The 17,731-nt window shown below is 43.1% G+C and overlaps 3 protein-coding genes across 3 annotated transcripts; 1 reads left to right on the forward strand and 2 right to left on the reverse strand.

The window, feature by feature from the left end:
- Positions 1 to 4: 4 nt before the first annotated feature.
- On the reverse strand, positions 5 to 4,838 carry LOC109474506. The gene is made up of 11 exons (XM_019774796.1): positions 4,716 to 4,838; positions 3,669 to 3,775; positions 3,411 to 3,490; positions 2,873 to 2,943; positions 2,358 to 2,474; positions 1,994 to 2,058; positions 1,488 to 1,567; positions 1,307 to 1,377; positions 901 to 1,017; positions 489 to 565; positions 5 to 104 (listed from the first exon to the last, which is right to left on the reverse strand). The coding sequence occupies exons 2-10, from the start codon at positions 3,749 to 3,751 to the stop codon at positions 503 to 505; spliced, it is 747 nt and encodes a 248-aa protein (XP_019630355.1). The 5' UTR covers positions 3,752 to 3,775; positions 4,716 to 4,838; the 3' UTR covers positions 5 to 104; positions 489 to 502.
- Positions 4,839 to 6,158: 1,320 nt separating this feature from the next.
- On the forward strand, positions 6,159 to 10,863 carry LOC109474509 (solute carrier family 40 member 1-like). Its single transcript, XM_019774801.1, is given in 9 exon segments — positions 6,159 to 6,382; positions 6,999 to 7,066; positions 7,293 to 7,452; positions 7,800 to 7,927; positions 8,422 to 8,536; positions 8,943 to 9,146; positions 9,382 to 9,852; positions 9,855 to 10,043; positions 10,193 to 10,863. Coding segments are annotated over 9 exon segments (1,716 nt in total). The 5' UTR covers positions 6,159 to 6,264; the 3' UTR covers positions 10,456 to 10,863.
- Positions 10,864 to 11,319: 456 nt separating this feature from the next.
- LOC109474415 lies at positions 11,320 to 16,605 on the reverse strand. The gene is made up of 4 exons (XM_019774710.1): positions 16,539 to 16,605; positions 15,287 to 15,352; positions 14,609 to 14,833; positions 11,320 to 13,979 (listed from the first exon to the last, which is right to left on the reverse strand). Exons 1-4 carry the CDS (start codon positions 16,603 to 16,605, stop codon positions 11,320 to 11,322), a joined length of 3,018 nt encoding a protein of 1,005 aa, XP_019630269.1.
- Positions 16,606 to 17,731: the final 1,126 nt, after the last annotated feature.

The following is a 17,731-nucleotide window of genomic DNA, read 5'->3' on the forward strand; positions in this document are numbered from 1 at the left end:
AATGCTCTTCTACAATTTTAATGATCTAAAGACTAGAGCCCCGGTGTTTAGGGACAACAGTGTCCGTTTCCAAGATCTTACATACGCTGGCTAGCATGGGCGATCTGAAAAGAAAAAACGAAAAGGACGTGTATATGTAAGATTTTATTTTTATGTAGAGAAGTAGACACCCAGGATTGATCAAAATTAATTGAAATGTTTTTTTTTATTATTCCAACATTTCATGACTAGACATGGTGACGGCACACTCAAGTTATATCAGCTTATTCAATGCCGCCACCAACGCAGAGGACAAATACAAGAAAGGACAATACTCATTCACTTGAGTACGGTGAGAAAAGTCGTGTTAAGTGTCTTTCCCAAGGACACAAGATCGGTGGCAGGACTCGAACCCGGGATCTCTTGGTTCCGAGTCGAGCGCACTGCCGTTACGCCACACGACCCCACATAATTGATAATTGACGTGTTGATGGTACAAATGTAGTTACCTGTTGCGGAATCCTCACTGCTTCCCACGCTGGTTGGTGGTGCTGCTGCCGGGGATGTGGTCTCCAACCAGAGTGATCTGCAACAATGTCCAACAAAACCAACCATCAGAAAACAGTCACAGTCCAAGATTCTCCGAGATGAACACCCTTTGAAATGTCAATGTTTCAGATATCTTGGTGATGGGAACTTTTCTGGAACTTTTTGGTGGTAGGTAGGGAGCAGTCTAACCAGATTTAGGATCAGATACACTTCGAAAGCCGATGAGTAGCCAACCCGTACCTCGTCGACCTTACTCCCGACCTACACCCAACTATGGTTGGGAGGATTTCGACAGTGTTGGGGAGACCATAATCGGCTATGTGCGATAAGGGCTTTAAGTCAGATGTATGAGAGGACCGTGCCGTTACTTACGCCCTGCTCCTTGAGAGAGTCCAGGATGGGGGTGACGAGGTTCATGGCCTGCTCAACGGCGAACGCCTCCAGGTCAGTAAGGTCAACCACGCCGTCAAGGTGCAGCTGGGTGATCCACTGGGGACAGGAAAAATGTTGTTTGTTTGTTTGTTTGTGTTTATTCTGTCTGAATTGTGTACATTATATTTTCAGCAGAGTAACGACTTAAACGTTCATCGCACAACTCAGGATAATTTTTGTGGCAATTTTGAGTGTAGAAAAGCAAACACATGGTTTTGCTTACGTACAGTATCATAAGCTATGAGGATTTTTCTGGATAGAACGAGTGAAAGGGTGAAGGAAGGAATGAGCCAGTGAGTGGACGAGTGTGTATGTGGATGAATGAATGAAGGTTTCAGTTCCTTACATAATCGAGGTTCAACTTGTCCATGAAGTTATCCAGGAAGGTGACGATGGTAGAGTTGATCTGCTGGAGAACTGAAAATATATATTAACAAAATCGTTCAAAATATGAGTATTTGGAAAAAATAGGCCAGTATATCAGAATTATCCCCCAAAAATGATTCCGTGTTTTTATGGTTCCTTACCTGAGGTCTCCAGGTTGTTGGCAGCGGTAGTGAGGAGGGCCTTCTCCAGGGCGGCCTGCATGGAGTTCTTGATATCGTCACTGAATGGGAGGGGGGGGAGGGCGTGTGAGTCATTTACCTTTAAGTCATTCGCTCCGGTTCAGTACACACATATGGTAAAGCAAACATGTATCCAAATGAGATATGGAAACGTTTACAAGACCGTACAATGCTAGCTGACTACAAGGCAAGAAAAAAAATCTTTATCTGAATCTTTATAGACTTTCCAGCCACAATTCCACACCAGCTTATAAGAATCGTCAACTGTTCTTGCTCCTTACTTCCGGAACTGCAAGCAAAATTCATTCTCCCGAGACAGCGGTGCTTCCGTGGAGTATATAGCTTTACAGAAACACTGATCCTTAAGCTAACATATTTGCCGAGGGATAGTTCTGCCGTGGGAGAATGGCAAAATTACGGTATGCTCTTGAAATGGAGAAAGAGGCGAAGAATAAAGTAGTGCATACGCGATGCTCCTCTGCTGCCTGCTCCTCTGGCTATCGGTCGGCAGGTGGTTCAGGGTCAGCTGAATCTGTGTTGGGAAAAGTATGCACAAGATTAAAAAAGAAATGCATGTGAAGAGTGTGCAGCACTGAGGATATACTACATGCGTGATGCGTATTGAGAACCATACAAATTTTAGACGCACAAACGCACAGAAAGAGGTAGAGAAACACACACAAACTCTCTCTCTCTCTCTCTCTCTCTCTCTCTCTCTCTCTCTCTCTCTCTCTCTCTCTTACACATACACACGTGCGCGCACACAGACAAGTCAAAAACACATGGAGATAACTAAAAGCCGAGTGGCAGGTGGGTTTGTCCCAGACTGACCCCCTGCTCCTTGAGAGAGTCCAGGATGGGGGTGACGAGGTTCATGGCCTGTTCCACGGCAAACGCCTCGATGTCCGCCAGGTTAATGACCCCGTCCAGATGGAACTGGGTGATCCACTTCAAACCAAAACGTGAAAAACATTAAACATTGCGGATCAATGATGTAAGATACAACGCGTACGTGTGGCTATAAATATTTTGTAGTAATAGTACAACAGATTTATCATTTCTAATCTCACCCTCCCCCAGCTTCTCTCTAATAGTCTATTCTGAATATATTCTAAGAAATATATGGTAAGAATATACTTAGCAACATTTCGATACTGCTTAGTACACAATAGGAAGAAATATCACAAGCTCAAACTTTTGTAACATCATTTTCAAATGTATGCACACATGTAAGACAATATAGTCAAGCATGGGTAGTATTCTCAGGCTTGCTAATACCGACCGACGGGTATAGCAGCTGTTCTCGCTACAGAGTACGGTGACGAAGCTAAAACACAATAACCCACCATATCCAGGTTCAGCTTGTCGATGAAGCCGTCCAAAACGTTGATGATGGTATCGTTGATTTTCTGGATCACTATAGCAACAACAACATCATATTAGGACTACAATGATCATTTGTATAAACTAGCTACTCTTCAGTCGCTAACGTTTACAGTCGGAGTACCAAAAATAGTACGTAAGAGATTTAGTGAAACAGTTAATGAGTGAGTGAGTGAGTGAGAGTGTGATTGAGTGATCGAGTGAGCGAGTGCGTGAGTGAGTGAGTGAGTGAGTGACAGACTGAGTGACTAACTGAGTGACTGAGTTAGTGAGTGACTAAGCGGGTGAGTGAGTGACTGAGTGAGTGACTGAGTGACTGAGTGAGTGAGTGAGTGAGTGATTGATTGAGTGAGTGAATGAGTGACTGACTGACTGACTGACTGAGCGGGTGAGTGAGTGAGTGAGTGAGTGAGTGAGTGACTGACTGAGTGAGTGAGTGACTGAGTGACTGATTGAGTGAGTGACTGAGTGACTAATTTTGTTAAGACTTGACCGCCTCACCGGAAGCCTCCAGGTTGTTAGCGGTGGTGGTGAGAAGTGCCTTCTCCAGGGCGTTCTGCATCGTGTTCTTGATGTCATCACTGTCGGGGAAAAGCGATTTGAACTGTTATACCTTATGATAAGTACAGATGTTTGTTAATTTACATTCTAAAAACAACCAGCGAGACATTTTCGGTGAGAGTAGGACTCTATCCCGGTGTAAGTAGAACCTATATCTGTGCTAAAATGTGGATGATTTAATATACACGATAAGCTTACGCAATGCTTCTTTGTTGTTTCACCGATCTTGCGTCAGCCAGCGTGGCAACAGCGACCACTAGCGCAACAGCCAGGAACTTCATCTTTCTGTTGTTTTATTCTGGGCTCTGGAAAGAGAGGATAAAAGATCTTAAGTAAAAACACATGAGGACACTTTATTGTATAACCATAAGTTGCACAGCACACTTCATCTCTTTTATCATTTCAAGTTACTTTTTTTGTAAAATGCCAAAGGCAGCTTTGCTGTATGCTTTCCTTTGTAGTAAAAAGATTTCGAGTTTGTATCGCAAGCATTATTTACGTACATACACACAATCAAACCTTTGTTTAAACTTTTAAAGTCTTAGTCACCGTTGCCAATTGCTAAATAGTGGTACAAAGTACATGGCCCCTAACTCATGCCTGTTCAGTTATGGATGACATTGTAACCTTCGCATATTTTCATCTACACTCAACAGGGAGTGTATGAGAGAATAACCATGTTTACACAGCTAATAGTACATCCGTATCTAAACTGAGTCAGCACGTATAAGTATAGACTAAATACCATATGGCGGGTCAGAAAAGAAGGACACGGTTTTGACTGGCTTACTGACGGTATGGTTGGCTAACATTGCTTGTTAAATTAAAATAAAACATTTCTTCTAACATCCCAGAACTATATATTATGGCTGAAATTAACTTGTGATGTGGAAGTAGACCGCTGTTTAGCATTTTTTTAAAGAATAGTAAAAACGGTAATTATGTTACATTTCTACACTTGACTAATACAGAATCTTGAGCTCTTCCAATTTTTATTGCTTTGCGGTATATATCATTTTTCTTTAGGAGACAGAAACTACCTATTTAAGCGTAGGGCTAAGTGTTGCAGTCCAACTATTGATTAAGAGAGAGATATTTAAGCCACATGCGGTACCATTAAACCTCAGAAACTATTTTAACTTAACACCGTCCAAATCACCAGTTGGAACTATATTGTAGCCTAGTATGGCAAATACATGTAAAATTTGACTGAGGAAAAAAAGAGGGAAATTGTACAGTTCTTACCTTTTCGTCAGTGTTCCAGACAGTTCCAGTACGGAGAGGTCTGGAAACGCGCGTGGCTTGCTTTATGAAGGGAAAGCACCGGAAGGAAGGAACCTCACCGCAAATAGCCACACACGTTCTATAAATACGTAGAGCTTGCCTTGCAATTAAAATGTCCCCATCACCAATGTATAACCTTAAAATTTGTCCGGAAATGACGTATAAATATCGTCTTCTGTCACACGATATGATATGCAATGTGATTGGTGGAGAAAATGCTGATAGGAAATGACGTCACTGGGGATATTTGGATTTTTAGACAATCTTTGCGCACTTCTATGAGCACAAAAAGATTGATTGCCACTTAATAGAACAAATGCACAAAATGATCTGTTACTTTCTAGATAACTGTTATCTGAAGTGCCTTTTAGATAAAGAACAAACATAGTGATAAATGAAACAGACACAAGTGTTTTAGGATGTGAAAACGATGACTGTAACTCAAATAAGGAGACGAGGCAAAATGCGCACAATGGAGAACAATTTAATAAAAACAACGTTGGAGCGGAAAACTATGACCAAACACGTTGACGTGATAAAATACCCGACAGTGAGAAAACTGCTTAACAGAATCGTTAAAACTTAAAATACATGTACTCCGATGTCTGATCAATTTTGAATCACTCTGAAAAACAACTATCTGAAGTGTTTGTAGTGTCTGTGTGGTGGTATGGTGCGGTCCTGACATCACTCTTCTCCAAGGTCTTTCCTGAGAACTGATACACCTGGTCTTAAAATGAGCAAATAAGGGTCATGGCACTAACAAGTTGCACTAACCAAGCAACATGCATATGCATGAAAAGGAGATAATATCAGTCAGTCCGAGGCTCGTCAAAGTGACAAGACAAATACGCAGTGAACTATTTTCAGAAGAAATGTACAAAATCTAAAGCCTGTGACAGCCGGTACAGAGCAGCTTGTAGGTAAATATTGTCCGCAAATAAAGCGTGCAAAGAACTTCGTTCTCCGTGTTTTACATCATGAGAACACTCACACCTGACCTGATCGAACGAATGAATGGTAGTATGGATGAATAAATGAACAAATGGATGGATAGATGGATTGGTAGATGAATTACAATACTAAATATATTAGTGAAAAAGTCATTCAAGATTGATTTGTGACTTTTATTTTTCATTTTAGAATAACGCTAACTAAAATGATACTGAAATAATACTGAATTCAAAATATATTTTGTGTATTTCTTTATAGACAGAACAGCATTTGACTTAATTGAAGGTTAAACTATTTTGATAACGGAAGAAAACCGATTTTGCCCGTCAACTGCCTGTCAACTTCACTCTTTATAACGTCTTTAAATTCTTGTGCTACTTTACCTTACCTGGAAGTGCGTCATAGACAAGAATCCGGAAGTACTTTGGACGATACCATGTTGCAGTTTAGCAAGGGTGGGTCCCCAGGTCACTTGTTTTTGGGAGACAACATTTTGCTTAATGGAGGTTCTTGCTGGTAACAGCATATAGGAGGCATTGCAGCTTTGGTGTTGCAAATGGCGGGAAGGGAAGAAGACGTAAAAGAGGAAGAACAAAGGCTTCGACCCGAAGAGGACAAAGGAAATAGAGAAGGAGGGGGAGAGAAGGGACGTGGAGAACAGAAAGGGTGCACCGGTATGACATTTCGCAGGGTTTCCCCTACTTTAAGTTTTCCAAAGAGCTACAAGTATCAAAGCTACTGATATAACAGTATACAATGTCCACAGTGATACCTGTATTCAAAATAAAGACCCAGGTTCACGAATTCACGAATGTTATTGACAAGTTTCCTCGTCACTTGCCATGAAAATGACAGACTACAGTTTACAAAACAATGCAGCGGGCAATGTTTATGTGAACAGCAGAGAGGTCAATGACCTAACGTAAGTTAAATGTAGGCCAACAATTTGGGCCAAGTCTTACGTAAAGGCTACAAAAACGTCTAAAATTCTGATTCAAGCAGAAAGAACAACAATGCTCTGTCATTCTGAAGCCAGTGCCCTGGGGGCGTCGTCATCTCAGAGATCAGAAACCGGTCCTTCTAGTATAATTTTGTATTCATAACAAAGTTAATCTTTCCTCATTGTAGTCTTGTGCTCATTTGTCAGCACATATACAGTACCTGTATCTCTGCTTAAAAACAAACAAACAAACAAACAAACAACTACTTACACTATAAGGCATTTGTGTCTGAAACAAACGTGTCCAAAAGTTACTGGACTAGTATCTAATGACCTTTTCTCCTTTACAGATCGAATAAAGGACTTTGTAGGAAGTACAATATTTCTGGTGTATACTGAAGCCACCCTCTCAACATGGGTAAGCCATTTAAAACGTTAACACTTTCTTACTGTAAATATTTATTTATTTTTCTTGATTGAATGTTGCTTTTTTTTCCATTCAACCACCCTTTCATTCATCCTTCAATTCATCCACCTAATAAATCCCTCATCCATCCATCCATCCACCAACCTTTAACCCTCATTCATTCATTCATTCATTCATTCATTCACTCATTTCATTGATCCTCTCCTTTGCCCCCCAGGGAGACCGTATGTGGTCCTTCGCAGTGGCCCTGTTCCTTATCGACCTGTCTCCAGGATCGTTAAGACTGACTGCCGTGTACGGCTTCTCCAAGTCGTGTGCGGTTCTTCTTCTCGGAGCGATCATCGGAGACTGGATAGACCGGACTGCTAGACTGACAGGTTAGGAAAGGAGCCTTTAAAGGCATACAATTCTAGCCTGGGTGCCATCCTCCGTATCCATGGTAGCCAGGGACATAAGGGAGCCGGTGGAAACTACGGACGATGGCACCCAGACTAATCCAATGCAATCTAAGGGCGCAAAACTAGCTATAGATTTACAAAATGAATTTCCTGGTCATTCTGTTACAAAACGTAGTGGATGCTACTTAAAACGTCCTTACAGTTTTCAACATCTATCCAGTAGTTTCTTGAGTAAAAATTTCATAAGACAGCATTGCATGGAAATTTTAAAAGCCATAGTTTTGAGCTATGATACATAGTAATATATTTTTCCTCCATCTGCCCAGCTGTGCGAGTATCTCTGGTGGTACAGAACGGGTCTGTTGTCATGTGTTCCGTGGTCCTGACTCTCACCCTGGTCTATCGTACACAGATCGAAAACTTACAAGGAGGATGGCTCACGACGTTATGCCAGGTACCATCACATCTTCTTTATTTAGTATTGATATAAATCATCAAATTTTTATTGTATTAATTTTTCTGACAGGTTGTGCAATTTGAAAAGGTGATCAAAATGTTTTTCCATATGTAAATATTGTCTTAAAGACATAATAAGCCTGTACGTCTGTGTTGTCTTCAAACATAGAGTAAGTCATTGAAATAACCGGATAGGTTCAGCTGCCCCCGCCATTTTACAATGAAATAACAACCTTTCCCTTTATTAGACCTGTTAATTAATATTTCTAAAATCCCTTGCTGTATACATAGGGCTATCCTTGGCTAGGGCACCAAAACAAAACTACCTTTTGCCTCAAACTTTTATGACGCTGTATGTATTTCAGCACAATGCATCAATAGCATTACCAATAGCCACAGCAGAATCTTATCTATGTTTTAAAACACTCTTTGATTTGATGCAGTTTATCCTAATGATGAAATTGTGATTACTGTAACGGGTATCTTTTTCAGGTTGTGTTGATCACGATAGCAGTGGTGGCCATCCTCGCCGGTCAGGCCACACGGATCTGTCTCAACAAGGACTGGGTAGTCGTCATCGCTGGTGGGGATAAGGAGAAACTTGCTAGTAAGGCAACATCGTTAAGAGTTGTTCAGGAACGAGTGAAACTGGTTATTTAGGGCAAGAATAACAAGCTATATATCTGGCTTCACTGTACCTGGATTTTTCCTATCCTATTATTAACAAATATTGTTTTTGGGAATGGAAGTACTGTTTTGGGTCGCTGAGATGTGGGTCTGTGTGTCTGTCCGTTCAGACAGAGTAGGTTGACAGCACATGGATGGGGCAGATTAACAGGCAGAATGAGAGGAGGTCAAAAGATGAGACACAGGAAAGGGGCCAGGTGAACGTGAAGTTCACAGAATATATGGCCAGGAGCCAGAATGAATTATAGGTCAACATGGGAGAATTCAAGAAGCTGAGGTTTGCACTATTCCTTCAAAACTAAAATCCCAAAGTTTTTTCCTATCAGAGCTAAACGCATCGATGCGTCGAATCGACCTGTGTTCAAAGATCCTGGCCCCGGTGGTGGTCGCACAGATCATGACCTTTGTCTCCATGTTGGTCGGCGCCCTGTTCATCGCGGGCTGGAACATCGTTTCCATGGCAATAGAATACTACCTGTACCATCGTGTGTACGTCAGTGTTCCTGCACTGGCTGTGAAGGAGACTAAAGGCAAGTTTTGCCTTCGATTTTAAGTGCCCTAATGTGGTCTGTCTAAGGTCTAAGGAATGTGGTGTAGGTCTCTAGTTACAGTGCTTGAAATTGATTCTTTTGCTGCACACCTACATGTACTTTGTAGCATCGGAGTTCTCTGCGCCAGACACATTTTGATTGCACCAAAATATAACATGGCTGTATAGTATAACTGTATGGTTTATAATTGCCATATAATTTCATTTTTTTACAGATAAAGCCAAAGGCAAAGAAGACGATCCAGAGAATCCAAGTGACGGCCAACCTGTCCAGAAGAAACCTCCCCCCACCTGCTTCCAGAAGATGTTCAAACCAGTCCTGACACTCGTCAATGGGTGGAAGACGTACTTCCAACAGACGTGCTTCCGCGCCGGCCTCGGTCTCTCCCTCCTCTACATGACGTTTCTCGGCTTCGACAACATCATGGTGGGTTTTGTGTACACCCAGGGTCTGTCTGAACTCGCCGTCAGCCTCCTGGTCGCAGCTGGCGCCGTGCTTGGAGTGGCCGGTACGTTCATCTACCCTCCTCTACGCAAGAAAGTCGGTCTGCACCGCACTGGGTTGATATCCGGGACGTTACATTGGAGTATCCTGATCCTGTGTGTTGTGTCCGTGTGGGCCCCGGGCAGCCCGTTTGACCCGTTTTATTACACCCGCACATCTAACGTCACCCTCGCTGATGTCACCCTCCTCCTGATGTCCCCCCTCCTCCTACTTTCACCCCCTCCTCCAATTCATCAGCATCTCCCTTCTCTTTCACCGATTTGGCAGTTTCGCCGGTGACCAACACGACTGCTGCGCCGGCAGAAGTACGTCCCGGGTGGATGTACGCGTCTGTGGCACTGCTCATGGCCGGGGTCACACTGGGCAGGATCGGTAGGTGCAGGATCCAGTACGTTTTGTCCGTTTCTTGGACGATATTTCTGTAAGATATTATTCATACTAATCATAGTTCTGTCATTGCCTTCTGTTCTTTTTGGCTATTATGGTATATCTATTGACAGATTATTAACTGATGTCCGCAGGTTTATGGATGTATGACCTGACCGTGACCCAACTGTACCAGGAGACGGTGGAAGAGAACCACCGAGGGGTGGTGTTCGGTGTTCAGAACAGCCTCAACTTCTTCATGGACATGCTGCACTTCCTCCTAGTGATCATCCTCCCTGCTCCTGAGACGTTCGGCTTCCTTGTCCTGTTGTCGTTTGTGTTTACTGTATCTGGACACCTTTTGTATGCATCCTACTCACGCCAGGCAAGGGCTACAATGATGCACAACATGGTATAATTATACAAAAACAGTCAAAACTGCACAAGAGGACTACTCAATGGACTGATAAAAATCTGTTATAATTTATATTATCAATCCTCCTTGAACTCTGTTATCCTGTACAAAATCTACTCAATGACATCACTAGTCTCATCAATTGTATTCATAACTAGAGGACAGTTCTTTCGCTTGTTTAATCTTTCTCATGATTTTGTCCAAAGCTCTCTAACAAGGTTGTATTGTTATTGACAGGTCAGAGGTCACCTGTTCCACTTTGACCTCCTGTGCGTGATATGCAGACCTGGTTCTTCACATAGGTTAGTGACCTCAGCTGACCCTGTACAGGACTCTCCACAGACGACCCATTAACAAGTCCTAAAAATACCTGTAAAAAAACAGTTCCCAAAATTCTAGCAGTATATTCATTAATTGATCCAAAGTTTCTGTGATATTTAATATATGATCATCTATGTTAGGTCCTAGATTTTGGTCCTGCCTAACAAGAAAGCCATCTATTTAACAGTAACGTCCATCCCTTGCTCTTAAAAATACAATTAGGTTGGTAAGACACTGAGTAAAGAGACTCTTTTTACACAACCAAGTCTTTTACTCAGCCGACGTTTCGGTGACCGTCTGTCACCTCCCTCAGGGCCATATGTGCACGCATATATACTAGGTATGTAAATATTGTACATTTGGGAATACTTCTATAGCAGCGACACCTGTGCTGCAGTGCAATGTGAACCAGTCAGAATTGCCCTGAGGAAGGTGACAGACGGTCACCGAAACGTCGGCTGAATAAAAGACTTGGTTGTGTAAAAAGAGTCTCTTTACTCACTAAACAATTTGCTGTCTCTTGTCAACAAGCACTGAGTACTAGTGCTAATCAACTTTGTCGTAAAACTCGAAGGTTGGTGCGGCGTTTGGTCCAACCTCGGGATCCCCAGCCGGGTCTATTGGTGTCTGTACCAGCTTGTTACCCCAGGCAGTAAGAGACGACATCATGCCCATACAGTCCTTCATCTTGTTGGGTTTTCCGTTAAAGGCTTCATGGATACACATCAGCAGGCCTGTGTAGATCTTGTTGAAGTTGTCTGAATATCTGCGAGCCTGCGATTCTTGAGGGTAACTCTCGGTGCGAGGGTTAGAAATGGTAGGCCAGACGCCGTCTTCATAGAAAGGTACCATTCGTCCAACAAAGCTGAATGTCTTGTCACACTTTATCTCTTCATTACATGGGGAAAAGTTGTCAAAGCACTGGCCGAATGATGAGTTATCTCTGCCTGTCTCCATCAGCCTCCTTCCGTGAACCACCTCAGCAAACTTGAAGAAGTGTGAGACCTCGCCCCTTTCGTCCAACGGGTCGCAAGGATCACTCCCCTCGCCTTCGCTAGCGATGTCCACTATGGCAGCCACTGCACTGCGAAGATCATGCACCGCAAATGGGGAACTGTCCACATTGCTAAGCCATTGGTCACTAGTTATCTGCTTGGTCCTTGAACCAATGAACAGAGTTTTCTCTTGTATCACGAGCTCCGTCTGTAGTTTAACCATGGGACAGAGAATCTGATATATGTAGATGGCACCGATGGTCTGAGGCCTTGCCGATGTCTGATTGCACCGTCGATTGATTTCCGCCCAGGTTTCCATGAACTCGCCGTCAGATTTGCCATTGCTGTGCTTTTTGAGACGTTGTTTATGAGTTCGAAGATATTGCACTACGTTAGAATTCGCTAGTTCACAATCTGGCTTCTCTATCCCCTGAAAAACGGTTCGAATCTGGTTTAAAGAGCATCTTGCAAGCTTCACCACAAGACCAGGGTTGGCTCCCGCCGGAAGGGGTGCTGGATAGAACGGTACTACAGACGGCTTGTTCAAATATGGCGCACCGCCAATCGCGTTCAGAAGGTTGGCAACCAGAGCCATGTGTTTCATCTCATCGACAACGACACTTCTTAACAGAGCCGTTACCTCTTTATTGTCGCCATCTTTAATAGAGAACAGCGCACTCAGATAGGGGGGAATGGTGGACAGTTCTAGCTGTACAGCTATCTGCAGGGTCTTTTTTAGATCACCTAAGGTGTAGGTGGCCGTACCCATTTTGGGCAGATTTGTGGATGGGTCTATGTTGTCTAACCAGGATAAAATCATTTTTCGTTTTTGTGGAGACAAGTCCCTGGTCACTGGCATGTGGTTTGGGTCCGTTTCAGGAAGAGTAAGAGAGCATTTTAGTAATTTCCTTTTTCTAGTAACATCCTCGTAGCTCGCAAGGTTGATTATGGGTTTCATGACGGGATAGAGATTGGCGTACTGTTGGAATATCGGGTAGACATGTTCGTACCAGGTCACTTCACCAGGGGTAAAAGTGTACTGTGAATACAGGTGGACTGACATATTGAAGTCCTGAACCTTGAATTCTATTCCGTCGGCTCCTTTCTTGACAATTAGATCGTACAGGTATATCTGGCCATCTAGTTGCTGTTCTTTCCTAGGCTCCCCAGGATCAGTGGACCGGAACGTTATCGAGGAAATGCCGTTGATGTCAGATGGTTGACTGCTGATAATTTTTATAGCTGGTTTGAAACAATCTGGTGGAAATTTTAGACTGGTGCGGACGGAAACCTGTTCGGCAGACTTGCCAAATTGGAAAGCGCGAAACTTCATGGTCCATTCAGTGTCGGGCTCTTGCCGAGCAACACGCTTGCCAATGGCCTCAACGAACAAGCCATCTGGTCTTTCCTCAAACACTGGCTCACATCGCGTTGAGGATATTTGTTGAATAACCGCCAATGGAGCGTTCCCGATTGTTTTCATTGCCTCGGAAGTTACGGAAAGTACGACTATGCCTGCAGTCCTCTGAAACCAGTCGTTTCCACCCAGCCTGATTTCTCCCAAGTCGTACGCCTCGTTGTTCAGAAGCTCGCATCGTCGTTTCGTAGTGTTGTATTGAACGAGATGCAGGCGTTTTCCTGAATGTAGCACCACGTTACCTTTGATGTCAAAAGTCACGCTGTTGCCAAAATCCAACACTACGTTCTTTTTGTTCATGTCAACAAACAGCGGCAAGTGGCCTCCTTCGCCAGGTCCGCTGGTTTTCCACAACATTCTGTTGTACGGGCCATAAGGAAGAGGAGTACTCGACACTGCTGCATAGATTGTCCCAACCACGCGGCCAAACGAAAAGTCCGGGGACTCTGATGCATGTATCAAGTAGCGGGTGTTGAGTTTGACGTATAGCTTAAACCCAGGCAGACAGCGGAGGGACTTGGTCTGCTGGATGAAGTCGGAGTGTTTCGCCAGGTACCCATCGCTCCACTCCACGTTCTGTAGAGTCGAAACCCAGACCGCAGCACGCCTGGTATCCAGATTCACCGTACAGCACTCCGATCCCTCACACGAGTCGTGTAGGTGGTTGAATGACCTCGGGGTGAAGTCCCCTTTGAAGAAGCCGTCCACGCCGACCACCAGACCCCACAGCTGAGACTGATACTGGTGCTCTGTATCCGGGTCCACCAACTTGCCTGCAGCGGTGCTGTTTGAGCCTAGATAATAATAATAATAAGAAGTAAATTTTACTACTAAAAAGAAAGAACCCGCATTTTATAGAAGAAGTGGGTAAATCCGTCTTCCATTGCCTCAGAGGAAGAAGTCAAACCCAGCAAAACTGGTACCATGTATGCTGTAGAATGTAGAATAATGTTTAGACGTAGTCTCTGATACCATAGCATTTTCTTTTTGTTTCATATATGTTGTTTGTACATGCAATTAGCCCTCGGGCATGTATTTGCAATAAATAAACTTTCATGAATAAAAGTAGCTCTATATATAATAATGTAGTCTCCAACCAAATCTTTTGGTGGCTGCAAAGACAGAATCAAATTGGCCAGAGGGTATCCATTGGGCAGACAGAGCGACATGGTGGCCAATTTGATTTTGTATTTCCAGCCACCAAAAGACCTGCTTGGAGACTAATATATTATGATTTTTTAGGAAAGCAGTCCACCTTACTTTCTCTTATAACGGATGCATCCCCATGAAAAGGTAATATCTAAATAGGCTCAAAGCACCCTAAGCCAAAGTTCCGTACACATTACAGTGGCATAGTAGCCAAATCCCAACAGACACACTAGACCCAAAAACATTGAACCTTCCTTGCAAAGGTAAATATTACCTATGATTGGCTGACCAACAACAGAGTCGTCCTGGACACAATGTCCGTCCGCCAGGCAGACTTGCGTCACTGTACAGTCGATCAATCGGAAATCACCGGTTCCTTTCGGGTTCCATTCAGGGTTTTTCCGGGGATCAAACGTGCTGATGTTGAAGTTTTGCGGGTCGTTGTTGTAGGTGGAGGTGTCGGCTAAAAATCTCCCAGCAAAGTTCAAACGGAGTATAGCTGTAGGGATGGCAGGGTCATAGGTAAATGGTGCACTCATAGTACAATGATTACTTAACTTTATTCCAATACAAGGGCACACAAATCAAGGAATCAAATTTTCCAACACAAAGGGCACACAAATTTAGGAATCAAATTTTCCAACACAAAGGGCACACGAATTTAGGAATCACATTTTCGACAGCCACACTGTGGCCTCAATCAGGATAATTACTGACCAATCACTTCAGAACGTAATCCCACGAAAATTACAGACTCCCTATGGCGTTTGACCAATTGCTAACGTCACGTATTCGTCTGAATATATGCAGTCATATACATTTGTAACAGGCTAAGGAAGTATCAATATACAAAAATAATGGTTCATCTTCATCGATATGCATGCCTTATTTTAATATTGATGGGTAAAACGAATTCTATACAAATAACAGCAAAACACAGAGTAAAACTTACCATTAGAACTGGTCTGTCCAGGTCCACCTTTGGCCTCGCCATGATCGCAAAAGTTGTCAATGGAACCTAAAACGAAGGTTTAAAAATTAAACCAACATTTTCTTCTATTTAGAAAATCTCTTGTGAAATTTATTAAATCCGTATAATATATAGGTATTCAAGCAATGTTAAAATATTGACGATATCTTACATCTTAAAGGGGATTATCTGGCGTCGGTGGCGCAACGGTTAAAACGTTGGACTCGGAACCAAAAGGTCCCGGGTTCGATACTCACCGTGGCTCGACGTTGTGCCCTTGGGAAAGGCACTTCACACGACTTCCCTCCCTGCACGGTCGAGTGACGCCCACTGAGCCTCTTAATAGGCTAATCTGTCTAACTGTGTGCCGAAAACACACTAAGGATTTGGTGCGCCAATGTGTCAACATCTGCACATTTGCCACCGAGAACCGTTACAAAAAATCAAAAAGGGGATCATCATATAAAAAGATTATTAGATTGTGATGAAAAGTGAATAAACATTCGAATATACCCCCCTTATGGCCAAACAATTTTCTCTCCCCCCCTTCCCAACGATTCTCACTTCCATCCCTAAAATACCGTACAGTCCCTAGCGTCATGTGTTTCTAATTTATCACTGGGGTAACCTTAGCCGGTGACCTTGACTGGTGACCTTGACCCAAGCTAAGAAATCGCATGCCGCTGACGTAACACCTGTTTACAACGCCTTCTGGCTAAACACATTAGGAGTAATCAGGTCAAGTCTGTTCAGACAAGCGATAAAATTGATATGATAACAAATAAAAAGAAACCAAGACAACGTTAAGAACCACCACGGCTTCGCTATGTGCTAGTAGTTATTTTGTTCACAAGATACAAGATACAAGATCTCTTTATTGGAAATCGCAGTGTTGCCACTGAATTAAAACCAATTTACAATTCAAAATAAGGAATTCATTAAAACCTGGAATTCATTAAAAGCTGGAATTCATTAAAGTTCACAAATATGGACAAATTATACACACACACATTACACAAAGAGGCAAGTTACTGTCCGTGCTGGTTTACAAGTCTTGTCATGTACGGCACACAAGAGTGTTCAGAAAGCCTGTCCCAATTCTGAATCACGGTTTCCTACAACTAAAGATTCATACAACATTCTCCTTATCCAATACGGGGCAAAAGCTTAGATCATACACAACTGTTAAACATACGCATTCCTTACGTCACAGTGTACCAAATAGCAGACATACCTGCAGTGACCAGCTCTAAGAAAGCCAAAAAGATCGTAAAAAGAACGACCTGCCCTGCCCGCTCCATGTTGTCAACGATCGGCAGACGTTTTGGCCTTGGTCTAGTTTGCGACCTCGCTTGAAAATTGTTTTTTAATACCCGACAGGACACCTGTTTTTCGTCAAGATATCTGTAGCTCTTTGTCTTCTGTGACTGTTGTCTACAAATACTATAATCTTTTCCAGTTTGGTATTACTTAGGAATATCTGGAGAACGTTGTACGTATGCCCTAAAGGCCTAATAGGGCATACGCACAAGAACATTAAATGTCTTTTGAAAACCTACACAATGTCTAGCGATCAATGCTGAACTTAACAAAAGAAGAATGATAGTTCAACGCTGACATACCACTGTCTGGTACGGCTGATGACGACAGGCTCGGATCAACACAAGTCACTGAAATTATCAGGAGAAGCGCCAAAACGCGGCAGGACTCCATGATGTCCGCCCCTTTTCTGTCTAGGAGACGACTGCAAAAGCGTTGGGGCGGGGTGTATGTGGCACAGGACATCTTTAACAGGATAAATAAACCGGAATCATAAACAGAAGGGAACTTTTTTTGTTTCAACCTTTATTTAACCTTGTAAAGTGTACAGTACATATGTGTAGCAGTACAACGTTAATACGTTGTATCACGTAACTAAGCCGCAAACTTGTAAACATCTATGTACAAGGTGTGTGTGTGTGCGTGTGTGAGTGTATGTGTGTGTGTGTGCGTGAGTGTATGCGTGTGTGTGTATGTGTAGTTGTGTGTGTGTGTGTGTGTGTGTGCATGTGCGTGTGCGTGCGTGCGTGCGTGTGTGTGAGAGAGAGAGAGTGCGCGCGCGCGTGTGTGTGTGTGTGTGTGTGTGTGTGTGTGTGTGTGTGTGTGTGTGTGTGTGTGTGTGTGTGTGTGTGTGTGTGTGTGAGAGAGAGAGAGAGTCGTGGACAAAGTATATTAACACATGGGAGACTCTTACAACAAACAGCGCTTTGGAGGCAGGAAGGTAAGAAGAGCTTACATCAGGGGAAGAAAAACAGAGACTCGCATCAAACGCTCTAAGCGTAAAACAAAGAATAAGTACTTGGTGTAGAAGAAGCATATTTTATTTTTCATGGTCTTACCAGACTGACGAAATGCCTACTAGGGGTATCCTTATGATTTCCAAGTGGT

Source organism: Branchiostoma belcheri, unplaced genomic scaffold (genome assembly GCF_001625305.1).
Source record: "Branchiostoma belcheri isolate BF01 breed outbred unplaced genomic scaffold, Haploidv18h27 scaffold31, whole genome shotgun sequence".
Taxonomy (NCBI): domain Eukaryota; kingdom Metazoa; phylum Chordata; class Leptocardii; order Amphioxiformes; family Branchiostomatidae; genus Branchiostoma; species Branchiostoma belcheri.

Coding starts and splice junctions, on each gene's coding strand:
- LOC109474506 (XM_019774796.1), bottom strand. CDS start 3,751: ATGAAGTTCCTGGCTGTTGCGCTAGTGGTCGCTGTTGCCACGCTGGCT. Junction 2,475..2,872: donor ACAAGCTGAACCTGGATATG/GTGGGTTATTGT, acceptor TTTGGTTTGAAG/TGGATCACCCAGTTCCATCT. Junction 2,059..2,357: donor ACTCTCTCAAGGAGCAGGGG/GTCAGTCTGGGA, acceptor TTCCCAACACAG/ATTCAGCTGACCCTGAACCA.
- LOC109474415 (XM_019774710.1), bottom strand. CDS start 16,605: ATGGAGCGGGCAGGGCAGGTCGTTCTTTTTACGATCTTTTTGGCTTTC. Junction 15,353..16,538: donor CTTAGAGCTGGTCACTGCAG/GTATGTCTGCTA, acceptor CCTTCGTTTTAG/GTTCCATTGACAACTTTTGC. Junction 13,980..14,608: donor TGTTGGTCAGCCAATCATAG/GTAATATTTACC, acceptor ATTATTATCTAG/GCTCAAACAGCACCGCTGCA.